Below are 19535 nucleotides of genomic sequence, written 5' to 3'. Positions count from 1 at the left end.
ACTTTTGCCCCAATAGCAAAACTACTCAATACAGAACTTAGCTCACTTATGAAAACCATAGTACAATTTATTATCTATTCATTCACAAACAAAACACTAAATCTGGTACTATGACAGATTCCTCCACTCTTTTCTAATGTTATCTGGATCTGTTTTATGAGGGGAAATTGCCCACAATTCAGCACCCACAGAGTTTAATTAGTTTTGCCAACAAGTTAGTGCCTCTGCCATGTGCTTGTGGTCTTCTGTAAACAGAACAGAACAATGTCACATTAGCTAAAAAAAAAAAAAACGTGCCAATAACTTAATTGAAGATTCAAGCATTATTGGGAAGCAATTGTTAAATAATACACAAATCAACTTTTTGCACGTAAATAAAGGCATTACAACAAGGCCCACATATAAAAACATTATAAAACTGAATACTATGCTATTTAGAGCATGATTTGTCTGTAAAGGGTGAATGAGACAGTGAACCACAGTACATTCAATAATATGTGTGTGGTGATCTCACGCCCGGTAAGACAGAGGGGTAAAGTGGAGAGAATTAAAATCTGTTCCACAAGGCAGCGTCATTGGAAAACTCTGGGACACACTGGAGACATGTGGTACTGATTCTGCTACTGGTGGTGATGATGATGAAGAGGGAATGTACAAAGATGCTCCCTGAAAAAGACCAAATATAAAAGTCAAATATGTTTTCCCTATTCTCTCTAACACCACTTTTTCAGGCTCTGTAAATTACGTTTTTTTAATTCAGTTGCGGAAATGAGACACCATACTTCAGTTCAATATAGTTATCTTGGGGGACCAAAGGGATAAGAACCACATAAAACATACACCAAGATAACTACATTGAACTGAATGCGTAGATAGCTCTGTATTCCACACTGACCGGGTGGAGCTGTGGGGTGGTGTGGGCGCTGGCATCCATCAGCAAAGGAGCAGAGGGAGAGGATAGCCCTCTCCCGGTGGGTTCGGACCCCAGGCCAGGACCCCTCTGAAACACAAACACACACAGAGTTAGAGCTACAGATGGTGACGTGACAGCACACAGGGTGGTCCTGGGTGTTTCCCTCCTTTACAGCTCAGGAGATTTAAATTACAATATTACAATAAAATAGATAAACCTGATAAGCATGTAGACATAACATTAGGGCTGCTTACAAAAAATGCAGTTAAAAAAAGAATCTTTAGTGATACTTTTAATGAGTGTCGTATAACTTGAGAAAAATGTTACGTTCAACACTAAAATCCTTACTGAGTCTTAAAAAGAGGTCCTTATGTGCCATCACAAGCATTGGCCCTAACAGTTTAACTATTTTCCAACTCTAACTCTAAAATTCAAACTCTCTTCCAATTCCACCCTAGAAAACAACCCAAATTGCAATATTTAGCCCCGAGAGGCTAAATATGACTCTAAAACATACTGAAAAGAATGAGCCCCAACACTATAGTTTGCTATAGTTTGTACTCTGATGACAAATGTCTGTAAAGCAAATAATTCTCTGGCCTTAAATCTTTGGAAGTTGTTTTCATGTTTGTAATCTGGTACCACATACTCCAGGTCAGTGGTTTAGTCTTTCATGGTGATCTAGCCTCACGACACATCCCCTCACGCCTTGCCTGTCGCTCAGACCAGTTCAGTGCTGCAGCATACAATTACTGCCTTTATAATCTTTGGTTATGTTTTGTGTTGGTTGTTGGGGTTGGGTTTTGGGTGGTCTGTCCGCACTGCAATCCAGAATGATTGCAGGTTATAAATCTATACATTTTGCAAACTGCTGATTGGCTGATTTGTGCTGTGTGTAACAATGTGCAGTTAGAGCAAAGGGAATAAAAAGAGCAATAAAAACACCTGTAATTAAATAACTGCATGTTAGATAGGTTTAATAATATGGAACATTGCAGCTAACATAACATAACCACACTGGAAAAGTTACTTAGTGCATTTTTAAATTTAGTTTAACATGTATTAAAATGTCCTAAGCTCAAGGTTAATGATTTCACATTTTCCTATATTGTTTTTTTATATAAAATATCTTATATCAGCCGATTATAGCTATTCTATTTACTCAGCAGGAGATGCTACAGTTACATACTCAATAGCCTTAAGTTATGGATCAGTGTATCAATCACTGCAGCAGGCAGTGAATCACATCCACAGGAGAAGAGCCTGTGCCCTTCAGAGCCTAGGGTCATTCAGACCTCATAAACATGTTTGTATCCATAAGACAATGGATCTTTGGTTCAAGCATACAAGAGATAATGTAAAATCTATGTCTGTCCATTCTGCTCTGTCCTCACTGTTTTCATTTGAGATTCCACAGAAACAGAACTCACACGTCATCCTCATTATTGATGAAACTCTACTCCAGTGTTTTGTTTTTGTCTACTTTACACAGCAAACACACCCAGATCCACTCTTTATTTCAGATGGACAGTTTGAACCACAGACATTACTCTTGTCTCAGTGTGAACTCGACAAGCCACTGCCTCCATCTGACATATGTTTATTAGGTCAGAATGTGTATAGCTACACCACAGACATATGAAGGGGTACAGGGATGAACCTAATCAGATTAGATCTAGTGTCAAGCTGAAATACAAGGCTGTGAACAAGAGAATAATGCTTGCTGTCAGTATAGGGTTAGTAAGAACATTAAGAATGCTTACACAATATAACTGTACTCGGGGGAATAGACAAAGCTCATCACTAATGTAATGTGAAAAAGCTATAAAAATATTATCAAGACTATATTAGTCCTATATTACACAAAACTGACATGTGAGCTTTTAGCCATGTTATAATGCTGTTACTTCCTCAAAAACACACCTGGAGGTATGTTTCATTCACACACAGTTGAGTAAACCTGGATTATTAGCCTGTCTGTAAAGCTCAAAATGCTTTGTTTCACCTTGCAATGTTATTTAGTAGCAACCTGAATTGAACTGATTCACTCTTCAGTATTCTAGAATAAGCTTAAGTTGTTGCTTTTATCTTTGAATATTTTTGTTTTACCTTTTGTACAGCAGAGATTGTCAATAGAAAGTTTTTAATATCTGCTGATGCACTGAGGAGTGAAGCAGTTTCAATGAGGCTAAAACAATAGCTGAAACTTCAAAGTTAAGCAAACCTTGGGCTGAGACAATCAAAATGATTCTAAAGTGTATGGTGCTGAAAAACACAATGGAGCAATTCCTGTATTACCACTTACTGACATCACAAGGAGAAACAGAGTGTTTCCATTTTGAAGAAGGACACAACCCAAATATTCAGATAGATAAAATCGTGCAAGTATAAATTATTTAGGGGTCCTCATTCATTCTTCCCTTGATTCCCTGATTGAAAACAACTAAAAGGGGGGCCTCTCTCCCAATGTAATTTCAGGCTTGCATGTCCGTAATCAAAATGAATGTATTGTCCCATATAAACTTTATGAGCTCCATGCTACCATTAGCCTCACCACAAGGTTATTTTAAGAAACTACACTCACTTATAAGCCTATTTCTCTAGAATTAAAAAAGCCTAGAATCAGGGCTTCAACCCTATATAAGCTAAAATCTTCCGGAGAGATGGGCCTCCCTAATTTTGAATGGTACTCATTGTGCTTTGCTTTAAGATCATTTACTGCATGGGTTAAATCTGGAAAATCTGCAGCATGGTTATCAATTGAAGCACACTTGATTAAACCTCATACTATGCCCAGCCTGTTACATGCTAAATTGCCACATAAAACCGTTAAAAGCCATTATGGACCCATTGTTACACATCTTCGAGCTGTATGGAGCAAAGTTAACAATTTACTGGGGAAAGATGTCCAATATTTCCTTCAGACACCAATCTTTCATAACCACTTACTTCTAATAGATAAGAAACCCATCTCTTCTTTGTCGTGGGAGCAAAAAGGGGTCCGTGATTTCAGTAATATTATAGGTCAGAATGGACTAAGAGAGTTTCAACAAAAATGCTTTAACTTACCAGGTACATCTTTTTTCTTCTACCTACAGTTGAGCACAGCAATGCGTACCCATGGTGTTCCTTGGGGGTGCATGCTGGAAAATCACCCCCTCTACATTATTCTGGCTAAAGCAGGAAGCTCTGGTAGGATTTCTGATCTGTATAAATTACTTGTCAAGAGCTCACAGAAAAATTGACCTATTGAGCAGCTTTGGAAAAGTGAACTGAGGGATCACTCAGAGTTGGATTCGAATCAGATCTGGTCAAACATCTCAGGAATCCCAAATGATGATTCATTACAAAATAATTAATCGAGCCAACCTATACCCTAGAACAGGGGTATCAAACACATTTTCACCGGGTGCCACAGCAGCAAAACAGCGGCCCTCAAAAGGCCAGATGTAAAATAAATCTAGCTAGTTTTTTAACTTGTTTATTCATTGTTTCTCCATTTATTACTTATTCAAGTTACAAATATTGCATATGAATTTGCCTAGATGTAAAAATAAGGCTATGTAACTGTGTCTCCTGCTAAAATGACATTTTAAGACCATCATACCTTTTAATTTAGCCTGTCGAGGGCCATATAAAATGATGTGGAGGGCCGCATTTGGCCCATGGGCCTTGAGTTTGACATATGTGCCCTAGAAGATTATATCAAATGAAAATAAAAGACAACCCTCACTGTGATCTCTGCACTGACAAAACAGCACGTTTCTTCATATGGTCTGGGAGTGTCCTGAGGTGGCAGAATTCTGGTAAAATGTCTCAAAGACACTGTCTACATTAATAAGTGTATCCATCCCCTGCACTCAGAGGTTCATTTTGCTAAATGATATCTCCAAACTCAATTTGACAATCAATGAACGGCGTGCATTACTAGCAGGCCTCATAGCTGCCAAAAAAATTGTAATATGGTGATGGAAGTCACTTCAACCTCTGACTGTAAAAGGGTGGCTTCTATCTTACCGAGAAATAATTCAGCTGGAGTTTTCTGCTGCAAGAATGCATGGAGCAAAAGACAAAAACATTTTTTGCTGGTCTAACTTACATAGCTGAGAGGTGTGTCGCAGACCAACTTCTGTGCCACCTCAATAACTCACCATACAGACTGCACCCCTTGCAGTTTGGCTTTAGAACCAATCATTCCACCGACACAGCTACCTGTTTTCTCATTGAAAGTGTAAAATCTAAAATGGACAAAGGGGGTGTGGTCGGTGCCATTTTCCTTGACTTGAAAAAGGCATTTGACACAATTAATCACAGAATTCTCATCTCAAAATTAGCACAATTTAATTTCTCACCAGATGCTGTAAATTGGGTCAAATCTTACTTACAACATAGAACACAAGCAGTTAAAGTTAATAACACACTGTCATCTCATCTGGCATACAATGTTGGAGTCCCCCAGGGATCTATCCTGGGACCAATTCTGTTCAGTCTTTACATCAATGATTTGCCAACAGTGTGCACTGGATGTGAGGTACAAATGTACGCAGACGACACTGTGATCTATGTACATGGAAAAAACAAAGATGAAACTGCTAAAACACTGTCTGAATCTATGGCCCATATTTCAAATTGGCTGACTGGATCATGTCTTCATCTCAATGTAAAAAAAACTGAATGCATGTTTTTTACAAAAAGACCATCAACTTCCCCAAATCCTGATGTTGTTGTTGCGGGTAAGAAAATAAGTATCGTGACACAATATAAATATTTGGGTGTTGTGTTAGATTCAAATCTTACTTTTAAACAACATGTAAAGAAGGCCACCCAAACAGTGAAACTAAATATAGCAAATTTTAGACATATCAGGCATAATTTAAACCAAGAAGCTGCAAATTTATTTTTTAATGCAATGATAATGCCTCACCTGACCTACTGTGTCACCTCCTGGTCTCAGGGCTGCAAGACAACAATGAAACCAATCCAGTCAGCCTATAAACAGGCTCTCAAAGTCCTGGATATGAAACCTTTTCGCCATCACCATTGTAAAGTCTTGAGCAAACATAAACTTTTAAATTGGGACAATCTAGTAAAATTTCAGGATGCTAACTTGGTCTTCAAAATTCTTCATGGCCTTGCTCCTCCTCCACTCTCTAAATTTTTTACACAGAGTGGTAGAAACACCAGAGCTGCTGCCTCAAACAATCTAGTTGTGCCTCTGAGAAAAAGCTCATTTAGCCAATCTGCTTTCTCAGTTCGAGCGGTCCAGTTTTGGAACACTGTCCCGCCTCACATCAGAAGCGTGGAGTCACTCAGGACTTTTAAAATCATGGTGAAAAAATGGTTACTTCTGAATCAAGCCTGTGATCATCAAATGTGAAATTGTGCTGCCATGTGCTGCCTGCCAGCCTCATCTGTTCTGTGTTGTCTGTAGATTTTGTCTGTCTGTATCACAGTGTTTTACTAATTGCCTACTTACCTGTACTAACTTTTAAAACATTTTACTAATTACCAAACTAACTTTTTATAATCTTGTATTTTATGTGTGGTGGCATTTTACATCTTGCCATAGGGACTGCAGTTGGAAACTAGCTGTATAGCTAATACTGGCGCATTTACAGAAATGTCGATTAATGTGCATTGTCCCTATTCAAATAAACTAATAAATAAATAAAATAAATAGCCAAAATCGAGATCTGAATATATTACGTTTTGCTTTGGGGGGTTTTTGCACTATGTGGATGCTTCTGTCAAACTGTATATTCATGAAAGATACACAATCTGTGTACGCTCAGTTTCTTTTTATATTTAGTACATAATGAATATGTATAATGCAATTTCCGCTGATGTCTTTGGATGGAGGAAATTTGCAATTATTGTATGGAAGAAATGCAAACCTTTTCATTTTCATTATTTTACTTTGGGGTGAAAAAGGGGGAAAAATGTAATCGGATTGTAACCTGTATAGCTGCAGTTGAGATACTTGAATAAAAAATTTGATCACAAAAATATAAAATCATGCAATATTATAAGCCCTTTAAACTGCATTTACTGAATTGCTAGTGAATAATGTAATCTTATTTTTACAGTGTAATTGCTGTTGTTAAATTGTATAAATTGTATCTATCCAGCTGTAATTGAATTTTTCAATTTCCAAACAGTCTTTTTTTAATGTATCTTACCTTGTACTTGATGCTGCCCAGCACTGCAGTGGTAAGGATGCCCATGAAGAAGGCCATAAGGTTAAGACCCGTCAGACTCCAGATGAGAAAGTATAAAGTGAAAACATCATGGCAGCTATGAACTCCCACAAACTCATAGTAGTTGTTCAGGTATCCCCCACTAAAATCATATTAAGACAAATATAGTTTCCCATCATTGGCCAAAAACAGTATTTGAGTTCTCTGTCTTACATAGCACAGCCGTACAGATCACAGCAATAACAGGTCCCACTTCTGACAGTTATGTTACATGTTTCCTCTAAACTCCAACATGAAACCTAAAGTGGCAAATCAAATATTATCAGTTTATCAGATTAATACAGACTCAACATTGCATGCAGCATGTCACACTCACTGTGGTGTAGTAGTTTTCATAGAGGTAACCATTTCCACCGCTGTAATACTGACACCGTCCTGCTCTTAATGGTCGCATATCCTGGATTTAAATATATACAAATTTATGTTAACATCAATAGGGTTATAAAACATTTACATAGAACAGAAAGACTATTGCCAAAAAACATCAAAGTATAAAGCTTATGGTCAGTGGTGAGGCTAATAGTGCCTCTTTAAGAGTTTTCCTCTGCACTGTAAATCTTTAAAAAGCTGGTGCACAGCTGCCCTGGGATAGACAGAAACAAGGCTGCCAATTTGCGCCATTGGCCAACTCAATCACCAATACTTCCCACACTAAATTCATATTTAGACAAGGTGCTGAAGAGAGAAGAACAAAACGACAGTACGAGGTAAATATCCTCAGTCATCCAGAATGTCCAGAATGTGGAAGCATGAAGCCAAAAACAGCTGGACAGCTACAGGGACGGAGCCATTTAGATTGAGATCTTTCACAGCACGTAATTCACAACATTTTCACAGATTTGATCACACAAATTTTATCACAACCTGTGAGAAAATCTCAGAGATAAAGAATCAAACAGCATAGTCTCCCATGAGTGTACAGCCTTTTGTGGCCTGATGTATCTTTATGTTTTAAATTAATTATCTAGTAGATTTTTCGAGATATACCTGGAGTTAACTCACCATGTTAAAGGCAATGGATGCTCCATCTATCATCAGGCACAAGACAGATGTGATGATTCCAAAACTGAGGAAAACTATGGCCGCTGTTATCTAATGGCAAAAAGATAAAGAAAATAGAAAAAGTTTGATCTCTTCCAAAGAATCTCATGTTAACCTTCTTGAACCTGACTCAGACCATTCACAAACACAATCTACTTACAAACATCACTCACTGTTTCATTGACTTCTCTGGCATAATTTTAGTATTTTGGTAATTTGGTAAAAAGGATGAAAGCCTTACAAAAATGTGTAATGCTAAATGACCTAATATGCCATGGGAAGCAAAAGCTGTGCCTCACATAGACGTAATATAAAATTATTATTCAAAATATAATAATCAGTGAGATTTAAATAACAAAATAATAACTGATTTGACCAACTGTAATACAGGGCCAATGTTGTATTGAATTGCCTGGTATTGTGGAGGTGCACTGTATTTTCTCCTTTAGAATACTTCTTTCATCCATAATAGTTGTCCCCCCACTGCCAATTGCTTTAGCACTTAAGAACTGTTTGTTAGTGGAAGCGTTTATACCAAACTTATCACAATCTAAAGTAAACCTAACTGCAAAAAAACAGAATGAATATGAAAATTTGATGTCCACAATAAAAACTGACTGTTACACTTGAAAGTAAAAGAAATATATCTAGTGTCACATCATTGTGAATCATAAAGCAGCAATATCCTATCTGATCAGGACAGGGTGTGCGTAAGATAAACATGAGGAAAATGTGCAATTGAGGACATAGGTGCGTGTGTGAAGAGCAAATGAGGGAAAAGTAGAGGGATATACCAGATGCCTGCGGTTTTCCTCCAGGCCAAGTCCCAAGAGCCCCAGGAAGGATCCCAAGGTCAACTGCAAAGACAACACAATACAAGTGTGATTCAAAACAAAGTGAACTCCTCCAGGAAGACAAGTGTTCTCAAATTTATAACACAACATCAGAATGTAGTCACATTTACAAATATTTATGTCCAGGGGCTAAAGATCTTGAGGGAGGGAGTGTGTGAGGTCTAAAATGAAGGCAAATTACACATATACCTGATGCATTACTCATTGATACTTTAACCCTTTTTTAGTACATTTCCACGTATTTTCAGGGAGTTCTACTATGGCCATATAAAACCATTTTACACACTGTATATCTGAATGTTGCATTGCTCATAAAACTACTACTATAGATCAAAAAGAGTAAAGCAAGGCTGTTGGTTGTGATTGTGAGACTAAAGCCTTTCATGAAGTGGAGGTGATTTATCATACAACATACTGAGTTTTATCTAGGTAATTTCTGGCTATTTAGCAATCTATATGTTTGTACTTTAACAACTTCTTTTCTTTTAATGATGTCACTTGACCAGAGTCAAGAGCATGGCACAGTACTGTTATAGTTACCAAATACAGTGGGACGTTTACTGTATGTGCAGCTGGCAGCTTTCATAAAAACTCTCATTCACTCTCAATATCAGTGCTATGTTATTTACAATGATTTATCACAAACTCTAGCACTTACAATAATCCCAGAAGCGTAGCCAGAGACACTCACTGTCTCTGTCAGGGTGGTTGTATAAATTCCCAGTGCCACAAGCAGCAGAGACAAACTGAGCATGCTCAGTGCCAACCACAGTGCTCGCCTAAGTCTCACCATCGGCTCTGGCAATCACAAAAGAAAAAAGCTTTTTCACAATAAAAATAAAAGAAAGTTTATCCCTCTCAACTCTCTCAGCTGCTACTTTAGCTTGTGTTTATATTTATATTTCAGTGTCAACAATGTGGATTTATTTCACTTTATCATTTGTCTTAAAAAGATGAAGTAGTGCTTCTTCAGTTATAATTTGCATTTTAAAATGATGCATGATAAGAACATGCAATTGTTACAAATAATTGGTGTTGTGATAATAATAGCCAGCTTTAAATAATAATGACATGCATTTTATTAATCTTTGACAAAATTTCTAAAGCCTATTACCAACATGCAGCTTTCAATTGTACCAGTACTTTACTGTCCAGGTATAAATAATAACAACGTATTTGTTTAACTAAAGAGGAGGTATGCCTCTTTTGCAAGGTTACATCATTCATGGTGCTTCAGAAAAATATGAATACACTCCAAAATAAATATTAGGCCTATATGGTGCACATTAGGTCTGTACGTAATTTTAAAAGCCAAATTTGAGAAAAAAAAACATATAGAAAAAAGCTGAAGAAAAAGTAATTCTCCTTTTGTGACAAAGGTTTTCTTATCATATTCTTAGACTACATGCATGTATTTAGGTTCATTCCATGTGGATCTTTACCTGTTGCTTTTCTTGTTGGGATCAGTTTGTCTCTGCTCCGTGTTGCAGGTATTGTTGCAGTCATCATATATCCAAACACAGAGTACTTTTACTTCACTGTTTAAACGCAGGGTCTCTGACACATGAGGGCTGAGCTTCAGGGAGCTGCAGGAGTGTCTTCAGCTCCACCTCTGCCTCCGCTGCTTTTATGTATCATATGAAATATGTAGATTACAGATGTTTATCACAGTATTTTAAACAATATTTTGTGAACAATACTAAAATAGATATGTTTGACAATGTTTGATTGAAAATACACTTAAACTTATAAAACTGGATTTTATTTGAGTTACTGTGATTTAAGATCAAGAAGTACTTCCTAAAGAATGCAAGAACAAAATTATGGTATGGCTCCTGGCAGCCCTAGATGCAAGAACAAGTGGCGATAGGTCTGGACTAGGTCTTGTCAAATTAAATACACGCACAACTTTGACAATACTGCCCTCTTTCGATCATAGCGGCAGAATGTGTAGTCTACTGAGTGCATTGCATGCTAACTGTACACAGAAGCAAACAGATTAGCCGGTAGCTTCGTAGGTTCGAGTATCATCCATTTTGTTTAGCTTAGCTTAGCTCGCAAAGCTAACGCTGGCTCGCAGACTTTACCGTGTTTCAGAGATGGATGACAGTGACGAGCCGGGGCTAGTCCTCTCACACAACACCTCTTCAGGCTCAAAGTCAGGTGGAGACAAAATGTTTTCACTAAAGAAGTGGAATGCTGTAGCCATGTGGAGCTGGGACGTTGAATGTGACACTTGTGCCATTTGTCGAGTTCAAGTAATGGGTAAGTCTTAAAAGTGACAGCTTGATTAGCTTAGCCTAGCTAGAGGCTACGTTAGCTGTGTCACATTGCTAAGGTACTCAGTTTTTGGTTTCATTTCCAGACGCTTGCCTCCGATGCCAGGCTGAAAATAAACAAGAGGACTGTGTTGGTAAGGACACGTTTAACTCTCAGCCGTTTTTCTCTAGCATCGCTATAACAGTTTAGCTTTTACAGGGCAATAGTTAGCATTAGCTAGATCTGCTGGCAATTTGTGGGATATTTAACTTAAATCTGTGAAAATGGAAATGCCAGCTTGGAGGGGAAAAAAATACAAATAATAAACTGGTGATCACAGTGTGTGTTATGCAAAGACACCTTGCCCCTATAAAGCATCGGTAAATAGGATTTATATTTACTGTATTAGTTACTTAGTATTGCATCCACAGATATCTCGCGTGTGTGTGTGTATATATATATATATATACTTTTTTTTTTTTCCAGTGGTATGGGGAGAATGCAACCACTCTTTTCACAACTGCTGCATGTCTCTTTGGGTGAAGCAGAACAATCGCTGCCCTCTCTGCCAGCAAGACTGGGTTGTTCAGAGAATTGGAAAATAAGATGCTGCTCCAGCTGGCCATCTGCCATTTGGTCCAGATCTATATAACCTCATAGACTGCATTAACATCAGCAGAATCACTGACACTACCAACTCTGCACATTATGTCCAATTGCATGTTCCAGGATTTCCAGTGGAAAATGGACAAAAAAACTGAGCACCACAGACTGTAAACAAAACTGGAAATGGTGGGTTTTTGCATAAGGTCAAATATTTGCAACAGTGTTTGTGCTCACAATGCTTTACAGGTTATTTCTTGTTGTTTTCTGTTAGTGAACGTGTGTTAAAATAAAAGTATACAATGTGTATTCTGTTTACTTAATTTAACTTAAAATTATCTTTTGACTCAAATTGCCCCATTGTAACCCAAATACTTTAAGCCTCTTTTATAAATATTTATTATTTCCTTATTATAGAGCATACGAAAGGTTGCTACTAAAACCTCTTGGTCTGCTCAAGACAGATAATTGTAAATACATTAGAATAGCCGACCAGCCCTTGTTGTATTCTCACACTTCACTACTAGATGCTATCTAGATTACTGCAGTCTGACAGTGTGAAGACAAAAGTCGTGAGGGGAGGTGGAACAGGTTTCACATCAGCTATCTATTGGTGAACTGGTCACTGGACTTCCATTATTAAAGTAAAGAAAATTAGCTGATCAGTTTTTAGAGGTAAATAATTTTCTCCATCTAAATATTAAGTAATTTTTAAATTATATGAAATTGGTAGTTTAAAAAGAAGGTTTAAGGTTAAATTATTGATTAAAACTGTTAAGTCATGAAAAAAAGATTACTTGTTAGCTTACTTGGTCATAGGTTTACTACATCATGATGGCAGTCCAGTTAGTGTGCACAGGCACTTTGCATTTCTAAATAAAGACTTCACAAAGCCTCTTAAGTTCAAACCACATAAGTTGCTTTCCCTAGTGCTGTCTGCAGATCAGAATCCAAAGGCACTTGGCTTCCTACAAATCCATGAGAACAGGGGCACATGCTCATCAGGAGCTGAGGATGCTAGGGTCTGAGGAGCTCAGCTCTGCCTGTCTTCACCTTTGAAAAGTGATGTCCCATAAAGGATACATCCACCATGGGTGACGCGGGGGTACTGGAGAACCTGGTGGCTAACACAGCATACCTGAAGGCCCAGCAGATGGACCGTTCTGAGCTGAGAAGACGCAGGCTGAGCCTTTCACTGCCCAAACCCAAGAGTCTGAGGTCCCAGGATGCAGTGGTGAAGCAGTACGAGTCACTGTGTGAGCAACAACCCATAGGTAAAAGGCTGTTCCACCAGTTTCTCACTTCTGATCCAAAATACATGGCTGCTGCAAGGTTCTTAGAAGAGTTAAAAGACTGGCACTACGCTGAAGGTGTAAGCAGGAATTTTACCCAGAAGAAAATCATTAACATGTTTAGTCAGGCTGGCTCAAGGAGTTTTTTGTCATTTCTAACTGGAAATGGAGCTGAAGCTCTAGAGAATCTTTCAGAAGACAACTTTGAAGAGGTTATCGGCACAATCAAAGAAGCCACAACGGAGTTCTTGAAGGGAAAGCCTTTTTTGGAATATCTAGAAAGCCCATTCTACTACAAGTTTCTGCAATGGAAAGAGTATGAGAAACAAAATATCAGCGACAAATATTTTTATGAGTTCAGAATACTGGGGAAAGGTGGTTTTGGTGAGGTAGGTGTCAATTATTTTAGGTAGTTTGAGTTGACAATTCATGTATGCAAAAATGTATGCAAAAATTTGTATTATAATTTTTTTCTCACAGGTATGTGCAGTGCAGGTGAAACATACTGGCCAGATGTATGCCTGCAAGAAGCTTCACAAAAGATGCCTCAAAAAGAAAGGTGGTGAACAACTAGTCCTTCTGGAGAAGCACATCTTAGAGAAGGTCAACAGTCCATTCATTGTAAATCTTGCTTATGCGTATGAGAACAAGACCCACCTGTGTCTGGTCATAGACCTGATGAACGGAGGAGACCTCAAGTTTCACATTTATGATCTTGGGTCGAGGGGTCTTCGAATGGATCGTATTGTTTACTACTCAGCTCAGATCACATGTGGGCTCCTGCATCTTCACTCTATGGACATCACCTACCGCGATATGAAGCCAGAGAACGTGCTCCTAGACAGTAAAGGACAGTGTTGCCTGTCAGACCTTGGGCTGGCAGTGGAGCTTCCCAACGGCAAAACTGTCTGCCAAAAGGTGAGTGACCTGACCTCACAGCAGCTTCAAGTGCACCTGACAGGTTAGACTACTTTTTCACTAAAACGTAGGTAAGATAATTATATTTAAGGCATTACAAAAACAAATAAGTCTATGTACTTTTGTCTGTTTTTTCATTCTGGTGAAGTTAATTAATTTACTTCCTGATTGGACGCAGGCACCAGATGTGATATACAGAGGTAGAGGTAATTCCAGTCAAAATATTTACCACAGATACTTTCCCACCAAACCAAGTAAAAATGAGAAAAACATGAAAACCTGCCATATGCACTTAAACCTGCACCACACATACACCCATAGACAAAGCTATATAGCTATATAAAAAGCTACAGGTCTAGGAAACAGAAATTGATATGATAGGGGTCTTATCTATTTTGAAGACAAGAAAGCAGAGTGTGGCCTTGTGTGGCCTGCTCAATCCTGTTAAAAGGTCAGTGACCTTAATCCCACCTGTGTGTACCACTGGTGGCAAAAATGTGTTGCCACTTCAATGACATTGTCTGAGCTTTTTAAACTACTACCAGCTATGGCCTTGAAGGACAGAGATAATAGGGCAGATCCACTACAGGCCCAGAGGAACTAGATCACACCAAGACTTTGATTTTGATTTTGTTCAAGTTCGCTTCATGTCGCAGCTGAAGGTGGCCTTTAGCTGATAAGAAAACATTTACAGAGGTAGATTCTTGAGTTACTAGATTAGACCTGAAAAAGAAAAAGAACAGTTTTATAATATCCCTTTAGCAACGTAGGTCTATAGCTACATCTACAGCATAGACATCTCAGTGCAATGCCAATTTACATGAACAATGTGAACCTTTTCTCTTTTGGTGCACGGTCAGGCTGGGACCATAGGCTACATGGCTCCAGAGATTCTAAAGCAGGAGTACTACCGCACATCAGTGGACTGGTGGGCTCTGGGCTGCAGCATCTACGAGATGGTGGCTGCACGACTGCCTTTCAAAGATTTCAGAGAGAAGGTGCAGACCTCTGAGCTGACACGACGCACACTGGAGGACAATGTCAAGTTTGAACACAAAAACTTTAATGAGCCCACCAAAGACATTATAACCCGCTTTCTCAAGAAGAAGACAGACTATCGCCTTGGTTGCAACAGGTAAGATGAAGAATGGAAATTTACTGGTGATTAGTGAATAGCGAAATATTATCACATAAAAAAGTTATTTCCAGCCCCAGATTCACACAACAAGGTCACTTTTATTACAGAACAGGAGATGATCCCCGCAAGCATGCTTTCTTCAAGAATATCAATTTTCACCGTCTGGAGGTAGGGTTGGTGGAGCCCCCCTGGGTGCCAAAGTCTAATGTAGTATATGTGAAGGATATGAGTGATTTCAAAGACATCTCAGAGGAAGAGGACGTGAATCTTGATGCTAAGGATGAGAAATTTTTCAAGGAGTTCAGCACAGGTGCAGTGCCAATACGGTGGCAGAAGGAGATGATCGACACTGGAGTGTTTGATGATTTGAACTGCTTCCAAATAAATGGACATGGCTACGAAACGGCAAAATCCAGGACATGTGTCATTATGTAGTCAGTTATAAGCGCCAGTACAGCAGTTTATGAATCAAGTGCCTGTCACAATATGAAAAATACCTTAAACTTGATCAGATGTCATCAAAAAACCTTAAAACAAATGTGAATAGCATAGTCAATTTGAGCGCTTCATACTTTCTATTCCTGGAGAGACATTTTCCATTACATCACTCCGCCAGTCATGGCATAACTAAATGTTAACATATGTTTGTAAACAGAGCATTGCGGTTGCACAGGCATCAGTATTATTATCACTATTTGCAGCCATGTGCCATACTGGCTGAGAAGATTAAGGGGTCAATGTATGCCTCTAATGCCTTTTGCTCATGTGAGTGAATGATCTTATGCAACTTCAGTGCAAGGCAGTAATAGGCTTTCACCACCAGGTGCCACCATAGACCATTTATGTGCATTTCACACTGTGACATCCTGGGCTCCAGCCAACTTGTCAGAGTTGAACACTTAGATCTGGTAAGGCAAATAGCTATTCCACTTTATTTTCTACTTCATCTCATGTATGTGCTGGTTTTCTATGAGCATTGCTGACAACATTCATTCATTCAACCTCACAACACTCTGCGTATACATGCAGTATAGAACTAAGCATACCTATGGGCTTTAAAGTGATAAAAAATGTGCACTATTGCCAAGGCAATTGCAATTCCAAATATAATGTTATATCTTCCAAATGGTGAAATGCTCTAAATGGCATATAAACAGGAAAAGGGGTTTGATGCAATGCACAATGTTACAAAGCCAGCTTTACAATTAACTATGGCACGCTACATGTCCAAACATGGACCGTGCTATTTTTACATATCAACATAAAGATGCCCCAGCCAAACTTGAGCAGGAATTTTGTATTAAAGACCTGCTATCCTAATAATGTTTCACACTATTAACCTGAGGGTTTATTTTTTACTAATAATGTGTTTACTTGTTTACTTTCCTGTACACCTATTACCTATAGAGCATAAAATAAAATAAATCTTTTTTCCTATGAGGTTTGATGTCTGCTTGTTAACGAGTGAGTCTTTGGTGATGACACTGGATGTTTCAGGTGACAGCTCCGGAGCTATTTTGATGATCCTCATGTTGGTTGTCTCAAACCACAGATGTCATCTGTCATCAGCTGTTCCAGTAGCCCGGCTCAGCCGAAAATCACATGTATTAACCGCAAGTACAGCTGTAATGTCAGCCGGATCTTTAATTGTATCAGTCAGTGAATCACTCCAAACCCTCAGACACATTTGGGCAATTAGGGACACATAAACATGTGCTGTACTAACTCCATAGATGTCTGACCTTACAAGCCTGAGAAGAGCTTCCATTCACGCTCCTCTGTTATGAGATTAGAGGCTGCTTCAGATAGAAATCCAAGATGCAACTTGATCATGACGGCTTGAGAAGGGCAGTGGGAAGTCCACTGTGGATGATGTGATGACAAGACAAACTCGGCAGCAGGTCTCCAGAACATGTTTTTAGCAGCCGCCTACGAGAGTCTGCCAGGGTTCAGTTCCCTGTGGCCCATCACTCTTAACTAACGCCCCTCACCACATAAACACCATCATGCACACAGTTTTGCAGGAACTGTTGCTTTCACTTTTCTTAGCATAGTTGTGCTTCCACTATCAAGCAGCCAAAGCCCGGCACATCTAAATACACGCCTCCACACAGACACAATCTTATTACCTCTGTAGCACGGCACAGGGCTTTGCAGATCAAAGCAGCTGGCTGTAATTTGGTATCTGCGTTTGTTACATGCCCATGCGCTGGACTCACTTCAAAGGCGTGTGTCACACATTAGCTTGGTCTTGGCATCTTGGGCTCCTCTCTTCGCGCTCATGACTTAGCCTCCTTTGGCACCATTCAGGTGTCCCTAAACACACAGATAACACAGAGCATGAGCAGCAGGAAAAGTAGCCCTGATTGGTGGGCGAGCATGCATATGATTGTGTGTGTCAGAATGAGCCTGCACTGGTGAATATTGGATAGGTAAGAAAGTGGTTGGACAGAGAAACCATTGTCTGCAAAGGGAAAGTAAGAGTCAGCCTAAGGGAGGAGAAGGGTACACTGCTGCCATCCTGTGTGCAGGATTAGGTTCACATCCTGGGATAGTTTACTCTGGCCTATTACACTATTACTGTATTATATTTGAAGATGATGTAAAGCACTATAATGGACAATCACAGTGACTGTAAACAAGTACAAACTAAGGATGCATTATACTAGTATCATATCGCTGGCCTAGAACATCTCATAGTGTTTGTTTCTTTATAAATGCTATTTTCTGTCACGGGTATAAGATGATATTGGTTTTACTAATATAGCACTTAAAGTACTATTTTACTTCTACGGGGTATTAACTCCACACACATAACATATTTAGATCACCATATTATCTTTTATTGTTTGGAAACAATGCTGTATTTGCCGAAAACAACACATTAAGATGTTTTGATTAGTTTCACTTTAATTTTTAATGCTCTGGGTCTCCCCTCCCCTCATTAAGTCACAACCCCCCCTAAACTACTGCACATCGCATCTGGTTTGTCAAGTTGTTGTGTACAGTTTGTATGATGTTTTTATACATTTATGGAGAATTGTTGTGTGTGAGCATGGATGATGTAGGATGTGGACTGAGCACTGCATAGAATCTTACAGCTAACGGTGAGAAGGGTTTGAAAAGGACCCAGGAGAGATTGCTAAAATACTAAAAGATGCATGGATGATATCTAAAATGTCTTCATGCATGTTTTTGATGAGGAAACGTTACAGCATGGTAGAAAGCTAAAAAAAAAAAATCTATTTTGCATAATACCCCCTGTTTAAACCCAAAGTATTGATATTTCAGTTAAATTTCAATTACACTACAGGTCAGGCAAGAGTAACAAGTTGTTGGAGCATTTGGAACACATTTTTATGTACTTGCAAATGATTGACTTGTTTATGTCCATTATAAATACTATTAATATTCATTTATTGGAGTTAACCAATTACAAATCTTAACACTATCATGATTAAAGTTTGTAGAGTGCCACCCACACTATGTTTATCTAAGATTGCGGATCTACTGTATCTACTGTGATGGTTTGAGAATTGTTTCGTTTTCGGGGTTAACTTGCTGCTCTCAGCGTCATTGCTAGAATTCTTAACATTTCCACAAATAAGTGAATTCCTGCAGGCCGCTCCAAAAGAAACAGAGCTGGTGAATGTGTGCGCAGCATCCCCTTCCCCGTGGAGGCCCATGGGCAGTTTCCATGTGGTCTTCTCTCAGAGCCCTGTGCTGCCAGGACCTACACTAGGCTCTGGACACAGCTCCACTGGACACTAATCCACACTTGTAAACAGTTCCGCTAAACCCCTCCACTGTTCCCTTTCCATTTTTGGCAAAGCACTGCTAAGTTCATCTGTCTGTGTAATTTAGTGTCATATTCAGCTTCAAAACTTTTTTCCCCCTCAGCCAGTGGGGAACCTGCCAGAGGAGTAAAGTAATCTGCCTTGTAACTTTCCAAACCCATGTTCTATGAGATTCTATTCCACATACTCATTTGTAATTTGACTCTTGTGCCGCAGTATAATGAAGAGAATATTTGTATGAGCACCAAAAATTTACATCTGCTACTTTCACTTCAGTAGTAATTGAGTAATTGAAATATTTTAAAAATATCTTCTTTGCTTCTGTAATGTGTCACAGACTGGCTCAATGGCCATGGTCATGGGAAGGGCCAGTCCGAATTTTTATATAAGCAAGAATTCTATGGGAAAAAAATGACAGATCCCCAAACTAGTATGTGACATAGAATTTCTGCAGACTATCGTA

General features: G+C 38.8%; 3 protein-coding genes across 3 annotated transcripts; 2 read left to right on the top strand and 1 right to left on the bottom strand.

Annotated features, from left to right (window-relative positions):
- Positions 1-399: 399 nt before the first annotated feature.
- LOC117380633 (transmembrane protein 255B) lies at positions 400-10580 on the bottom strand. Its single transcript, XM_033977468.2, has 9 exons — positions 10508-10580; positions 9724-9863; positions 9006-9068; positions 8173-8262; positions 7487-7567; positions 7324-7409; positions 7093-7252; positions 896-1000; positions 400-666 (listed from the first exon to the last, which is right to left on the bottom strand). Exons 1-9 carry the CDS (start codon positions 10572-10574, stop codon positions 511-513), a joined length of 948 nt encoding a protein of 315 aa, XP_033833359.2. The 5' UTR covers positions 10575-10580; the 3' UTR covers positions 400-510.
- A 539-nt stretch (positions 10581-11119) lies between these two features.
- On the top strand, positions 11120-18932 carry rnf7 (ring finger protein 7). Its single transcript, XM_033976939.2, has 4 exons — positions 11120-11330; positions 11431-11478; positions 11811-12200; positions 18918-18932. Exons 1-3 carry the CDS (start codon positions 11165-11167, stop codon positions 11927-11929), a joined length of 333 nt encoding a protein of 110 aa, XP_033832830.1. The 5' UTR covers positions 11120-11164; the 3' UTR covers positions 11930-12200; positions 18918-18932.
- grk7b (G protein-coupled receptor kinase 7b) lies at positions 13018-15710 on the top strand. Its single transcript, XM_033977098.2, has 4 exons — positions 13018-13608; positions 13700-14137; positions 14998-15272; positions 15383-15710. The coding sequence occupies exons 1-4, from the start codon at positions 13018-13020 to the stop codon at positions 15708-15710; spliced, it is 1632 nt and encodes a 543-aa protein (XP_033832989.1).
- Positions 18933-19535: the final 603 nt, after the last annotated feature.

Source organism: Periophthalmus magnuspinnatus, chromosome 13, assembly GCF_009829125.3.
Source record: "Periophthalmus magnuspinnatus isolate fPerMag1 chromosome 13, fPerMag1.2.pri, whole genome shotgun sequence".
In the NCBI taxonomy this organism is placed as follows: Eukaryota; Metazoa; Chordata; class Actinopteri; order Gobiiformes; family Gobiidae; genus Periophthalmus; species Periophthalmus magnuspinnatus.
The sequence above is the reverse complement of the archived record's forward strand: the minus strand, read 5'-3'. Positions and strand labels throughout refer to the sequence as shown.